General features: G+C 40.8%; 1 protein-coding gene across 4 annotated transcripts in view; it reads right to left on the bottom strand.

Moving 5' to 3' along the window:
- The window catches only part of ttc13 (tetratricopeptide repeat domain 13), a 117,656-nt gene extending 101,622 nt beyond the window's left edge, over positions 1 to 16,034 (bottom strand). For 2 of the 4 annotated variants that reach the window (XR_012099669.1, XM_073051596.1), the window contains exon 1: positions 15,818 to 16,023. Coding sequence is in view for 2 of the 4 variants with exons in the window: in XM_073051596.1 (XP_072907697.1) it covers positions 15,818 to 16,001 (184 nt within the window). In the remaining 2 variants the exon portion in view is untranslated. Of the gene's footprint in view, positions 1 to 15,817 lie in introns of all 4 variants that reach the window. The other 2 variants (XM_073051595.1, XM_073051597.1) reach the window with 2 other exon arrangements.
- Positions 16,035 to 16,037: the final 3 nt, after the last annotated feature.

Raw genomic sequence — 16,037 nt, 5'->3', positions numbered from 1 at the left:
CCTTTTATGCATTAGTAATTGATAATGGCTAGTGCACTTAAATTTGTGAGCTGAAATGTAAAGGGACTGAACCACCCTGTTAAAAGGAGGAAGGTATTCTCACATATTAAACAACTCAAAGCTGACATTGCTTTCCTCCAAGAAACTCATATTCGTTCATTATTCAGTTCTCAATTCGGATTTAAAGTTCCATAAGATCTGGGGGCCTTTTATCGAGTACTTTCATAACCTTCCTCTTGACTAGGGTTTTTTTTTTCTTTTCGGTCCCTTGCTTTCAGCTCCCTTTCTTTTCTGGTAGTAGGCATTATTATCCTCTGTTGCTAAGCGTATTCACAGTCTGGGAGTTTGACTGTCCGGACTTATACTCTCTATATTGTGTGGTGGTTGGTCTGGAATTGTTGTTTTTTTTTCTTGTGTTGTGGGGTTTGGGGAGGACACTAAGCTCACTTGTCTTTAATTTAGGTGCTTTTATGTTAAATTCTCTTCCTCTGTAGCATATTAATATTGTATGCTTAACCTTGCTCTGTATTAATGCTCCTCATTGGGATTTGGGGTTTTTAATTTTGTAAAATATTTTGAAAAACTAATAAAAAATTTTTAAAAAAAAGTGCAAGATGATCACCGAATAGACTATCTGGATACATGGATGGTGAAAGGACTCTTGTGCCTATCTGGGAAAGTGCCATACAACATGGAATAGGTGAGGACAGAAGTGTAGACCAAGAAGTTGTGAAAGACATCATTCCTTTAAAATGCTTATAGGGAGAAGAATATGTGTCTGTGGCAGAGTCTTGTTGGAGTTGGAAGAAATTGCAAAGGATAAGGATTATCTGCTGATTGCAGAGTTTGGTGAGGTGGAAACTAAGTACCACAGAAACTCAGCTTGTGCCATGTCCAGAAGAAGTAGATGACTCAGTGGGTCAAACAGCATCTATAGAGAGGAATAAACGGTCGACATTTTGAGTTGAAACTCTTCATGAGTCCTGAAGGGTCTCGGCCCACATTGTCAACTGTTTATTTCCCTCCATAAATCCTGCCTGACCTACTGACTTCTTCCTGCATTTCGCATATTGCTCTGGATTTCCAGCAACCCCAGAATCTCTTGTGTTTAGGAAAAATAATTATCCATTCAAGGGGTTCAGTAAGGTAGACAGTTAGCCATGAATAATGAAGGTGGAATATTAGAGATGTCCAAATGGGACATCTCAGCATCAGAGCAAATGCAACAGAGCCAGAGGAACTGAAGGAATGGAATGGAGTCCTCACAAAAGGCAAGTTGTAACTTATTGGCTGAAGTGGTTGTTAATGGCTTGCCCATCCCCTGATATAGAGTCAGAGCTAAAAAGTAAGAGGAAAAAAAATCAGAGAATAGCCATGAAGAGGAGTGAAGGGTAATAACTGGTTGAAAAGTAATGAAATTAGAGTTTGTTTTAGTGCAGGAAGAGGCATCAATTTCATTGCTAATGAAACAAATTATTCATTACTAACTGTGTAAAGTTGATAATTTCAATTCTTCCACCATCATTATTCCCTTTAACCTGCTGCACTTCATCCATCATAAACATTCTTCATCTTCCTAGGCTGCAATCACAAGGACTTACTTCCACTCAGGTTTTATGGGATTTCAGTTGGCTGATGAGGCTAATGTGGGATCTGCAGACTCCACTACAAACAGGGTAGTAGGTGCTCAACAGATGGTCAGTTGTATTGGTTCTGAGTTGATGTGCTCCTTGCACTGTTTACGCTGTGCTCTGTGAACATCTGGTGCACACTACTGAGGTTCTCAATACCGTCCCAACTGGTCCTTCTGCATTCTTGAGCAGTCATAGGCCAAGAATTCCCAACAGTCAGTATGGATACTGCATTTTCCCTGGGGCTTTGAGAAGACCTTTGAATCCATTTCACTCTCCACATGGTGTCGTCTCCCCATGACAGAGCGAGAACCAGTGGATGCTTCAGGGTTTTGGTGTGGGTCAGGCAAGCAATCTGGACTGCTGAATGGAGGTTTAATTATACCTGGGACAGACCACTAACATTGATACACATACACTTCCAGCAGATTCGGAGGAGCTTTCAGAAAACAAGTTATCATAACAATCATAGAAGACTGCTGCACAGTACAGACCCTTTGGCCCACAAGGGGCCTACTCCAAGATCAATCTAACTCGTCCCTCCTAGATAGCCCTCTATTTTTCTATCATCCATGTGCCTATCTAAGTTTTTTTTAAATATCCCTAATCTATCTGTCTCTACCACCACCCCTAGCAGGGTGTTCCATGCACCCACAATCTTTCTCATGCCTTGAACTGTCTGTTAGACAAATCTCAAAAGTACACAAGAGCAAAAGGATCACTGAACAGCACAGTACATTTTGTACTGTGACATCCTAAATATTAAACATTCTTCATCGATCTTAACCTCCTTTCCCTCTGTTCACTGTTCACAGCTGTCACAGTGAAGGCAGTGGTGCATTTCATTATCATCTTCCAAAAAACATAAAGTATCACAGTGTTTTTCAGGAGAACTACATTTTCCAGAGTCTTATTGTGAACTTTCATTGTTGGAGGGTGATACTGGAACTGGGAATGGGTTGGGGAAGGGGTGTTGCTGGTGAAAGGGCAGATTGATAATGGGCTTTTGTTTTGCAGGACTAGTGAATCTCTCTCCAGTGAATCTGGTGATTTGGAGCTTGAAAGCAAAACGTGCTTGTGCAAGAATTGCCTGCAATCTACAAATTAATGATTGAGGCAGTTATTACCATGAATCTGGAGTCAGGGCGACATTGGTTTGAACAGTTTCTCAACTGTCCTGTAGGTTAGTTCCATATCAGTGGCAAGCTTGTTGTAGGCAAGCTGAAGCAATCTAGCAAAATGACAAGCCTTGAGCCTTATTTTAACACCAGATTGGCCATCTGGATTGATTGGTTAGAATGAGATACCATTTCCATTATACTGATGATACTTGGTGCTGCTTCCAAGTTTATGCAAAACCAAGTTTTCATACCTTCTGCAAAAACTTCCACCCCATTCTCACTTTTACATAGCCCACCTGAGACTCTGGACTCATTAGATAGAGGTGACATAGGATCAATAAATATTGAATCATAATGGAATCATAATCTAAGAAACTACAAGTAAAAAATACACTGATGGGAGTTAACATGAGTAAATCTGTAGATGCTGGAAATTCAAACAACACACACAAAATGCTGGTGGAACACAGCAGGCCAGGCAGCATCTATAAGGCCGTTTTGGGCCGAGACCCTTCATCAGGACTTACTGAAAGGAAAGATAGTAAGAGATTTGAAAGTAGTAGGGGGAGGGGGAAATGTGAAATGATAGGAGAAGACTGGAGGGGGTGGAATGCAGCTAAAAGCTGGAAAGGTGATTGGTGAAAGTGATACAGAGCTGGAGAAGGGAAAGGATCATGGGACGGGAGGCCTCGGGAGAAAGGGGGGGGGGGAACACCAGAGGGATGGGCAGAAAGAGAGAGAAAAAAAACAACTAAATATGTCAGGGATGGGGTAAGAAGGGGAGGAGGGGCATTAACGGAAGTTAGAGAAGTCAATGTTCATGCCATCAGGTTGGAGGCTACCCAGCCGGTATATAAGGTTCCTTCAACCTGAGTTTGGACTCATTTTGACAGTACAGGAGGCCATGGATAGACATATCAGAATGGGAATGGGACATGGAATTAAAATGTGTGGCCACTGGGAGATTCTGCTTTCTCTGGCGGACTGAGCGTAGGTGTTCAGCGAAACGGTCTCCCAGTCTGCGTTGGGTCTCACCAATATATAAAAGACCACACTGGGAGCACCAGACGCAGTATACCACACCAGCCGACTCACAGGTGAAGTGTTGCCTCACCTGGAAGGACTGTCTGGGGCCCTGAATGGTGGTGAGGGAGGAAGTGTAAGGGCAGGTGTAGCACTTGTTCCGCTTACAAGGATAAGTGCCAGGAGATCAGAGGGAAGGGATGGGGGGGACGAGTGGACAAGGAAGTCGCGTAGGGAGCGATCCCTGCAGAAAGCAGAAAAGGTGGGGGAGGGAAAGATGTGCTTGGTAGGTGAATCCCGTTGGAGGTGGCGGAAGTTATAGAGAATTATACGTTGGACCTGGAGGCTGGTGGGGTGGTAGGTGAGGACAAGGGGAACCCTATCCAGAGTGGGGTGGCGGGCGGATGGGGTGAGGGCAAATGTGCGGGAAATGGGAGAGATGTATTTGAGAGTAGAGTTGATGGTGGAAGAAGGGAAGCCCCTTTGTTTAAAAAAGGAAGACATCTCCTTCGTCCTGGAATGAAAAGCCTCATCCTGAGAGCAGATGTGGCGGAGACGGAGGAATTGTGAGAAGGGGATAGCATTTTTGCAAGAGACAGGGTGGGAAGAGGAATAGTCCAGGTAGCTGTGAGAGTCTGTAGGCTTATAGTAGATATCAGTAGATAAGCCGTCTCCAGAGATGGAGACAGAAAGATCAAGAAAGGGGAGGGAGGTGTCGGAAATGGACCAGGTAAATTTGAGGGCAGGGTGAAAGTTGGAGGCAAAGTTAATGAAGTCAACGAGCTCAGCATGCGTGCAGGAGGCAACACCAATGCAGTCGGCTGGTGTGATATACTGCGTCCGGTGCTCCCGGTGTGGTCTTTTATATATTGGTGAGACCCAATGCAGACTGGGAGACCATTTTGCTGAACACCTACGCTCGGTCCGCCAGAGAAAGCAGGATCTCCCAGTAGCCACACATTTTAATTCCACGTCCCATTCCCATTCTGATATGTCTATCAATGGCCTCCTCTACTATCAAGATGAAGCCACACTCAGGTTGGAGGAACACCTTATATACCGGCTGGGTAGCCTCCAACCTGATGGCATGACCATTCTCTAACTTCTGTTAATGCTCCTCCTCCCCTTCTTATCCCATCCCTGACATATTTAGTTGTTTTTTTTCCCCTCTCTGCCCATCACTCTGCCTGCTCTCCATCTCCCTCTGGTGCTTCCCCCCACCCCTTTCTTTCTCCCGAGGCCTCCCGTCCCATGATCCTTTCCCTTCTCCAGCTCTGTATCACTTTCACCAATCACCTTTCCAGCTCTTAGCTTCATCCCACCCCCCTCCGGTCTCCCCCTATCATTTCGCATTTCCCCCTCCCCCCACTACTTTCAAATCTCTTAGTATCTTTTCCTTCAGTTAGTCCTGACGAAGGGTCTTGGCCCGAAACTTCAACAGTGCTTCTCTCTTTTAGATGCTGCCTGGCCTGCTGTGTTCCACCAGCATTTTGTCTGATGTGAGTCATATACAGACCCCGAACAACCACCAAAATGTGACCTACAAATTACAACAGGAGAGAGAAAATGCATACCAAAAAGGCAATGTTGTGATAGTCATGGGGGATTTTAATATGCAGATAGATTGGGACAAATCAGACTGGATGCCAAGAGAGGGAATCTGTAAAATACCAATGAGATGGTTTTTTAAGATCAGCTTGTGGTTGAACCCACTCAAAGATCAGCTATTCTAGACTGGATGTTGTGTAATGAGCCATTATTGATTAGAGCCAGATGGACAGCGATCATGACAGAATTCACCCTGCAATTTGAGAAGGAGAAGATAGTTAGATGTAAAGGTATTACAGTGGAGTAAAGGGTATTACAGAGTCATGAGAGGGCAGCTGGCCAAAATTGATTGAATGATGACAGAGTAGCAATGGTTGGAGTTTCTGGGAGCGATTCCGAAGGCACAGGATAAATTCATCCCAAAAAAAAGTATTCTAAAAGCAGGATTATGCAACTGTGGCTGCAAAAGAAGTCAAAGCCAACGTAAAAGCCAAAGAGTGGGCTTTTGAGCTGAGGTGCATAAGGACTTGGGAATCCTCATGCAAGATTCCTTAAAGGTAAGTTTGCAGGCTGAGTCAGTAGTGAGTGAGCAAGCAAAAATTTGTGGCAATTTGTGGGAAGAGGATTGAGAAGCATTTATAAACCAACAAAAGGCAACTAAAAAAAGTCATGAAGAAAGAAAAGATGAAGGTAAGCTAGCCGATAATATTAAAGAGGATACCAAAAGTTTATTTCAATATATAAAGTGTAAAAGAGAGGCAAAAGTAGATATTGGACCACTGGAAAATGATGCTGGAGAGGTAGTAATGGAGGACAGGGAAGTAGTGGACTAACTGAATAAGTATTTTGCAACAGTTTTCACTGTGGTGTATGCCAGATGTTCGGGAATATCAGGTGACAGAAGTGAGTGAAGTTGCCTTTACTAGGGAGAAGGTGCTTGGAAAAGTGAAAGATCTTAAGGTAGATAAATCACCTGGACCAGATGGTCTACACCCCAGGGTTCTGAAAAAGGTGCTGAAGAGATCATGAAAGCAATATTAATGATCTTTCAAGAATCATTGGATTCTGGCATGGTTCTGGAGGAGTAGAAACTTGCAAATGTCGCTCAACTCTTCAAGAAGGGAGGGAAGCAGAAGAAAGGAAATTATAGGCCAGATAGCCTGACCTAAGTGGATGGGAAGATAGTGGAATCGACTGTCAAGGATGTGGTTTTAGGGTACTTGGAGACACTTAATAAAATAGGCTGGAGTCATCATGGATTGCTAAGGGAAAATCTTGCCTGACAAATCTGTTGGAATCAATTGATGTTGTGTACCTGGATTTTCAGAAGGCCTTTGACAAGGTGCAGCACGAGGCTGCTTAAAAAGTTAAGAGCCCATGATATTACAGTAGATACTAGCATGGATAGAACATTGGTTGAGTGGTAGGAGGCAGTCAAAATAAAGGAGCCTTTTCTGGTTGGCTGCCAATGACTAGAGGTGTTCCATAGGAATCTGTATTGGGACTGCTTCTTTTTATATTATATGTCAATGAATTGGATGACAAAATTCATGGTTTTGTGACTACATTTGCGAACGATACGAAGATAGATGGAGGGAAAGGCAGTGTTGAGGAAGCAGGGGGCAGATTAGGAGAATGGACAAAGAAGTAGCAGATGGAATACAGTGTGAGGAAGTGTATGGTCAAGCACTTCAGTAGAGGAAATGAAAGGGTAGACTATTTTTTATATGGAGAAAAATATTCAAACACCTGAGGTGCAAAGGGACTTGGGAATCCTCATGCAAGATTCCTTAAAGGTTTGTTTCTTTCTGACCTGTTTTCTTTATCCCCGGTGAAAGGAAAGTTAAGCATATTGTATGTGTCTGTGATGAAAACTTCCATATTTGTGATATGACTTTATAGATACAAAGATAATCAGTTCAGTAATATTCACAGTAAGTGCTGAAACAAATGCCAGTTACTTTCTTCTGTTTGCACCCCCCTGAAGTTTTTGTTTGTAAAATGTCATTTTACAGGCTGAGTCAGTAGTGAGGAAAGCAAATGCAAATTTCAAGAGGACTAGAATAGAAAAGCAAGGTTGTAATGTTGAGGCTTTATAAGGCATTGGTGAGGCCTCACTTGGAGTACTATGGGCAGTTTTGGGTCCATTATCTAAAGATGAGCTGACAATGGAAAGAGTTCAAAGGAGGTTCATGAAAATGATGCTGAGATTGAAAGGCTTGTCATACAAAGCGTATTTGATGGCTGGCCCTGTACTCACTAGAATTCAGGAGAATAGAGTGGAAAAGCAAATTGCGCAGAAGATACGGAGAGTCTGCAGAAAGATATAGATAGGTTAAGTGAATGGGCAAGTATCTTGCAGATAGTGTACAATGTTGGTAAATGTGAGGTCATCCACTTTGGAAGGAAAAATGAAAGAGCGGATTATTATTTAAATAATGAAAATTGCAGCATGCTGCTATGCAGAGGGACTTGGGAGTGTTTGTGTATGAATCACAAAAGGTTGGTTTGCAGGTACAGCAGGCTATCAAGAAGACAAATGGAATGTTGGCCTTCATTGCTAGAGGGATTGAATTTAAGAGTGGGGGGGTTATGCTGCAACTGTACAGGGTACTGGTGAGGCTGCATCTGGAGTACTGTGTGCAGTTCTGGTCTCCTTACTTGAGGAAGGATATACTGGCTTTGGAGGCAGAGCAGAGGAGGTTCACCAGGTTGATTCCAGAGATGAGGGGATTAGACTATGAGGACAGATCAAGTCACCTGGGACTGTACTCGCTGGAGAAGAATGAGAAGAAATCTTATAGAAACATATAAAATTATGAAAAGGATAGATAAGATAGAGACAGGAAAGTTGTTTCCACTGGTAGGTGACACTAGAACTAAGGGACATGGCCTCAAGATTCGGGGCAGTAAATTTAGGATGGTAATAAGTGGGGACAATCTGCCCAATGAAGTAGTGGGGACCATCTCAGTAAATATATTTAAGATAAGGTTGGATAGATTTTTGCATAGTAGGGGAATTAAGGGTTATGGGGAAAAGGCAGGTAGGTGGAAATGAGTCCATGGCCAGATCAGCAATGATCTTATCGAATGGCAGAGCAGAGACGACAGGCCAGATGGCCGACTCCTGCTCCTATTTCTTATGTTACGTTCTTAACGAGGGATGATTTCATTTAAATCTATCAAAAGTTGAAAGGCCTTGAGTGGAAGTGGAGAGAATGGGAGGGAGACTAAGTTAAGAGGATACAGCCTCAGAATAGGGAGATGTCCATTCGGAATGGAGATGAGGAGGAATTTCTTTAGTCAGAGTGGTGACTGTGGGATTTGTTGCCACAGGCAGCTGTGGAAGCCAAGTCATTGGGTATACTTAAGGTTGAGGTTGAAAGATTCTTGATTAGTCAGGGTGTGAAAGGATCAGGGGAGAAGATACGAGACTAGAGCTGAGAGAGAAATGGATCATAATGAAATCGTAGACTCAATGGGTTAGATGGCCTTATTCTGTTCCTATAACTTATTATAATCTTATTGCTCAACATCAGTATACCTCTAACATAATTGAGTTAGAAAAGATTGGGTTCAGTTTAAAAAAAGTAGAGTTCAAAGGATGCCCAATTGCTATAATGCTGTTGAAGATTAGCCAACCAAACCAAAGACAACATTGGTTACTGTCATGCTACTTAACAAGCCCATCATAATCTAGCTGCTGGAATGCAATGTTAACCATGGCTATTGCTTCCTGATTAGACAACACCTTAGTTATTATTCGGTATATAGCTTGAAATCTCATACACCCAACCCCACCGAAACTCTGGTTAACCTGCAGGCCTGAAATGTTTGGCCAGGAATCAGTTACAGCACTGGTGCCCGAAGTGACGTGGAGATTCAAATTCCACTTTTGGTGTGCAAATAGCAATACCTCAGCCAACAATCACATTGTACTAAGCGAATGCTACACTGTCAAAGGTGGGTATCCTTCAGATGAGATGTCAAATTAAGGCACATCCACTCTCTCAAACGGATGTAAAAGATTAATGAGCTGAAATGAACACCGAAAATGCTGGAAATATTCAGGTTAATCTGCCTTCTGAATATCTTGACCTGAACTGTTACCTGTTTCTTACCCCAAATGCAGCCTGACCTGTTGAGACTTCTGTTCTATTTTATATAACCCAAAAGTGCATTTTATTTTATTTTCAATGATCTGGAATAGCTGATAAAACTACTGCACTCTGGAAAACTGCAGCACTGCCCAGTTTGGAAACTACACAATAAATTGTAACAATGGATTAACTCAGTTACAACTTTGGCAAGTAAGCAGGCTTGAAAGCTTCAAACAGCCATTAACTAATCATTGTGTAAGAACTCTCAATCCTCCACTAATTATTATTTATTAGACAACAACCATATGGCATAGGAGCAGAATTAGGATATTCGTCAAGACTGCGTCAACACATCCTCAGTGATCCAACAAAACCATTACACATAATACACATATGGTTAAGGCTTCTTACTTGCTATTATTTGTTGTTTTACCACAAATATATCTTGCATCAGGGTATTATAGTTCACATTTCGACAGGTAAAAATCCATCGCACGGATGCCATGAACAAATTTATTTGAAATCATATGGCACTAACTTAGGCTGCATTGTAGTCCTAAATTCCAGAATCAAATCCCAAAGCTAACATTGAGATTTTATGTTTCAGAAGCAGTTCTGATGACAGGTTAATGTTTTCTATTAATAACCTATTTCTCTCTACAAATGCTGCCACGCCTGATAGCACTTATATTTTCTGTTTTAATCTCTAGGTATTACTCCTAATAAAAAGAGTCTGGCCCCTCATCTCCGCCAGTCAACACAACTGATAACTAGTAGTGAAATAGCTAGAAAAATGACTTAAAGACAATTGTATTGCTACATCACGATCAACAAAATTAGCAGAGTTGAGTTACATAGCCAAAGCAGTACAAGTATAAATCTGGGGATACTCCAGAGAGATGTTGACAAGAATACCAGCACACCTCTGCAGGGAAATTTGATACACAACAATGCTTGTCACTCTTGCTCCTTTCCTTTTTAAACTTAACTAAAAAGAAATCAAGAACAGTAAAAAAGGAAGAGAACTCTCCAAAAGAAAATCTCAACATGCTTCCAAAGTTACACGCCTACATGTAACTTGCAACCATAGCTCAATGATTGAACTGAAACAAAAGGTCTTGGCCCGAAATGCTGACTGTACTTTTTTTTTCCATAAATGCTGCCTGGTTAGCTGAGTTCCTCCAGCATTTTGTGTGTTACCATGGTTCAGTGTTACATTAAAAATATATTAAAGGCTATATATATTAAAAGCTTAAAGGTCTTGAAATCCCAAAGATCTGCTACAACATATCCAAGCTTTCCAACATATGGGAAGCTAATTGTTGGAGACCTGGCAGGCCACAGAGGAGGTGACTGGAAGACAGTGAATGTTCTATTGTTATTTAAGAAGGGCAAGAGGGATAAACCAGGTAATTACAGTAATGATAACATCAAGAAATTATTGGGGAAAATGCCGAAAATTGTAGATGGATCTACAATTGGAACAGCAGTAACTAATCAAAAATGGTCAACATGACGAATTTGCTTCTTTGAAGAGGTAACAAAAAGTAGAATAATTGAAGTGGATTACATAGATTTAGTTGGAGACTTAGCCCAATTCCAACATGGATCTTATGAACAAAAGATTAGAGCCAAGGAATACAAGGCAAATTGGCTTGAAAAAAGGAGCAAGGGTGGAGGGTTGTTTAGTTGAGTAGCAAAATGCAATCAATGCTGTAATACAAAGATCAGGCTGGCAAACCTATTGTTTATTGTATATATAATTAATGTAGATATTAATGTAGGAGGGATGTTTAGCAAGTATGCAGATGAAGCAATATTTGTTGATGGCATTGGTGATGAAGAGATTTGAAATTCAATACTGATCTGTTGGCAAATGAGCAGAGCACTGGAAAATTGAATTTAATCCTAGTAAGTGTGAGGCAATGAACTCTGGGAGGACTGATAAGAGTAGGCCAAACTCAATGATGATTAGGGCCCTGGGTGGGGAATTGAGGAACAAAGGAATCATGGTACGAAAGTCTGTATCCTTGAAGAAGCTACCACAGGTAAATAATACGAAGAAGGCATACAGGATACTTGCCTTCAGAACAAAGATTATTAAGATTAGGCAGGTTATGGTACAACCTCACAAAACGTTGTGGACCATGGTGCCACACTGCAGAAGGATTGCACTGCAGAGGAGTCACAGCAGATGCACCAATATGGAGCATTTCAGTGATAAGGAGATACTGGATGGACTGGGATTGTATTCAAATGACCGTACAGTGCCTCGTAAAACTATTCAGCTCCCAGCCACTTGTTCACATAAATGAGTATTACAGCCAGATCAATTTAACCGAGAATTTTTAATTGTGAATCACATGCTCCTTTTTTCAAAGTAAAGCCCAACATTGTAAAGCATGAATAAAAGAAAATTCAAAAACTGAAATGTCAGTAGTTCAAAAGTATTCATACCCCTTAGTTCAGTACCTTTTGGATTTGTCTCTATTTAGTCACTTCCCTGACTTGTCCTGAATGCTCTTTTGTCTTCATTTTGGTTTGGTCTTTTGAAAATCTACCATACTGTTGGGCGTTACAGAGAGAGGGGGTAATTATTCTTATTAATTCATTGAAAGCAGGTGATCCTCCAATTTTCTAAATCATCAGATTGGGTGAATTGGTAACGTAATATACAGTATTGCACCTGGGGAAAGTTAGGGTAGTAATTACAAAGGGGATAAATACTTCCTCAGCCTCACAATTTTGGTTTTGAATTTTTAGTAAATTGTCAACTTGTTTTCATTTGATTTGACATGATGCACAATGTTTTGTAGATAAGCTCGAAAATATTCTGCCCGAATACATGTTAAATTTAGAAAATGAGAGGGAAAAGTGGGAAATACTTGTGGGGGCTGAATAGTTTTTCAAGTCACTGTAAAGGGGCTCCTGATGGAGGTATACAAAGGGTAGATTACAGAGAGATTTTCACCATAGGAAGAACATCTAAAACTGGAGGACATGTCAAAGAAAGTTTAAAAGAATTCTGAAGAGATCGTTAGAATCTGGAGTACACTGCCTGAGTGTGTCATTGTACTTCACAATATTTAAGTAGTACCTTGATAAGCACTTGGATCGCCAAGGCATAGAAGGATACACACCAAAAGATTTTTTTTATTTTAGCAATCCAGCATGAAGTAGACACTTGCAGTCTTTGAGCCATGCCGCCCCAGCAACTCCCAACAAACCCAATGAACCCTAACCTAATCGCGGGACAATTTACAATAAACAATCAACCTAACTGGTACATCTTTGGATGGTGGAAAGAAACCAGAGTACACGGGGCATACCTACATATTCCATGGGAAGGACAGAGAGTCCTTATAGAACAGTGCTGGAATTGAACTCCAAAAGGCCCAATATAGGAATGCTGTAAGAGCGTCGTGTTAACCACTATGTTACCAGCACCCAATAGTGTTGGTAAGCTAGTAAAATGGATAGTCAGCATGGTTACGATGGGCCAAAAGGACATTTCTGTGTTGCTTGACTCCATTATACACCTGAACCGTGTTTTGAATGAGTAAAAAGGCCCTGTTTGTCCTCTCACGTGGTGCTATGGGACAAATCCCATGGCTATAAAAGAATAGCTGCAGAGTTCATCCTGGATAATGTTTCTCGCCCAACCTGATGATGGGAAAGGTAAACTTAGGTAGAGGGATAGGTAAATGGGGGAATGGATTAAGGGGTATGATTAGCTTATGATCAATTATCTTACAGGTACCTTATGTTGGTTGCTGTACAGCCAAAAAGGGAACCTTACCCAGCAACAAATGATGTACCAGACATTGTTCCCTAATAGCGTTCGACATACCGGTAAGTCTAAATAAATTATCTGGTCACACAAAGCATTTTTGAGGTATAACATAACTATATAGGGGAAGGACAGCGTGGGGGGGTAGTAGAACGTTGGAGAGTAGGGGCAGGTGTCAACATAAGGAACTGAGATTGTATCCATGCTGGTCTTGGTAGAAATAATTATAACTAACCAATAATGATTTTACATCTAATTGTATCTTACCATGTGATCAAAACTATTCTAAAACTGTATTAACTTGTGTAATTATAATATTTCCTGAAATGATAAATGTTATAAGTTGTGTGGAATTGTGTTCGGGGTTGAGCAGTGTCCGGACTGTCTCTTTGGGAGATCAGTCTGTAACTTCTCCCATAGCATGCTATGAATAAAAAGTGAAGTTTGATGAAGTAGCGCTTGTTCTATGGTTTTATTGAATTTGTGGTACCTTGTGTTATTGCATCGGGTCAATCTGCCTTTGACAAACCAACATCGCTAAGTATAATGCATTGTAATGTTTCACTGCTAATGTAATGGTTTCTCTGCAGCAGCAATGTTTGAGTTATGACTAGAGATAACGGAGCTTTGGAATGTGTGCCATCCAATGAGAGGCATATTGTTCTTTCTTGTGGGTCTGAGAGAAGGGATTTTGCGGTCTTTTGTCAGCGAGAGATGAAGAGAGAAGACGTCAGTGGAGGGGGTTGGTAGATTGCCCAATGGAGTGGACTTTGAGTGAGTGTCTGGGAGTCAGTGATGCTCGGAGGTCAATGGGAACGAATGGACAGAACTGTGAGCTTTTTCTTTAAAATAGGCCCTTTTTCTTTTTATTTACTAACCCTATAGTCAGATTAAGATTTATAAAGTTTAATAGTTTAATTGCATATGGTGTACTGTCTGATACTTTGTTGTACAGATTTATAACCGGGCAGCATCCACACAATTGAGATTTCTCAGTTTGGCTGGGTCAGAGGCCGTCTTCCCCTAGACAAACGCTAGCTGAACCATTATTATACTGCTGCTTATATATCAAGCACAAAATAACAACACGTCAAAAATGGAATTTGTTTGGAATTCCAAAGTGCAGTACATCTTTTTATGCAGGAGGAAAATTGTCTCACAGTATTGCCATGATTCTCCAAATGCATACTTGGCTGGACACTACAGAGAAAGAACTGATTTGGCTCTGCTATCTCTACATTCAGTCTTACAAACAAAACTACAGGAAATGGCAAAGTGAAACAACACATTAAACAATTGTTGAGAAAAAAATCTTTTCGTTACTTGGAACTGTTATATTAGTATCTTCATTATAGGCAAAGAAATGGTAACTGGCTTGCTAGTAATTCTGGAGAATTTGATGTCCTTTTAATATAGACAGCATTTAAAATAGTTAATCACTGTCAATTCTTCATTGTGATCACTGTTTAAAAAAATGAGTTTCCTCACATGACAGATATTCCAATATACTAAATCCTCAGTATCCATGCATGAAATTAACATGGACTTCCCACAGCTAATAAAACATGTGGATTACACTAATCCTTCTCCTTTATACCCAATACACACATCGACTAAACATAAATATACCACATAAATTTTAACAGTATTATATACACATTAAAACATGTAAATACCAAAAAGAATTGCCATTAGATACCAACTACTTTCATTGGGGGATTCCATTTGATATCACAAGATGCGGCTATTATCTTGTAATCGGAACACAATAATGCACTTGGCACAAGAAGTCTGAAAATTTATCACAGTATTTATACACAGAAATGTTAATGTACATTTCTGTGAAAAATTTGAGATGGAGCCTGAAACCAACCTCTCAAGTACACAGATCTATGGATGTCAAATCAGTGGATCACAATGACTTTAGTGTGTGTATTAACAAATACTTGTAATTAATCTACATGAATTACAGTATTAGATATCCAAAGATACCAAAGATAAACTGATAACCTTCATTAGTTTTTAGTGCCCTTTCTCCTAAAACATTTATCAGAAATTATTTTGTCGTGGTTGATTCTTACTGTTGAATGTTGAATTCAATGACAATGCACTTCTCTGATAACTTGATGTAAATATACTTAAATAAAAATTCAGACATCGCCGGCCAAACTTTCCTTACCTTCGAGAACCTTAGGAAAAAAAATTATTGGCGCTTTTGATCGCCTAGTTCATACGCTCTACAAACACTCACTACACATTCTTCCTTTGAATTCTGATCTACCTTAATATGTTTATTACTTTTAAAAGATTATGTTCTTGCCAGCGCGAAGGATGAGGAAACAGGACAATGCTGTCAACTAGCAGGTGCTATCTGAATAGTAAACAGCTCAGACGAATAAAAAGCTAATTGGATAACTTTGATTATAATTTAAAATAAACTACATGTGGAAACTTCCAGAACATCAAATATGTATCTAATAGGGATGAATCCGTTCTGGTTAGACCCAGTGACTTAGCAATTTCGTGTCCTGGCCGCAGATACGGAAGTCAGCAGGAACCCGCACTGGATAAAAAAAAGGGGCACAAAAAAGTACAGGCTCTTACCACATTCCACTAAGTCCTTCGAGTTCGCTAGTTCTGACTGGGTGACACAGCCTGGCTTCTGCAAGCGGCTGTTGCTATTGAACGATAAAAGCGAAAAGTACTCAGCCCAGGCCGAGCCGTGCAAAGTAAACAATAAAAGTTGAGCGGCAACCATCGCCGCCGCACTCTGACTGGCAGCTGCCATGTTTGCGCTGCTTCTCGTCAGCGAAGGCAGCATACG

The sequence above is a fragment of the Hemitrygon akajei genome, chromosome 7 (assembly GCF_048418815.1).
Source record: "Hemitrygon akajei chromosome 7, sHemAka1.3, whole genome shotgun sequence".
Taxonomy (NCBI): Eukaryota; Metazoa; Chordata; class Chondrichthyes; order Myliobatiformes; family Dasyatidae; genus Hemitrygon; species Hemitrygon akajei.
Note: the sequence above shows the minus strand (reverse complement) of the source record. Positions and strands in the feature narration are given on the sequence as shown.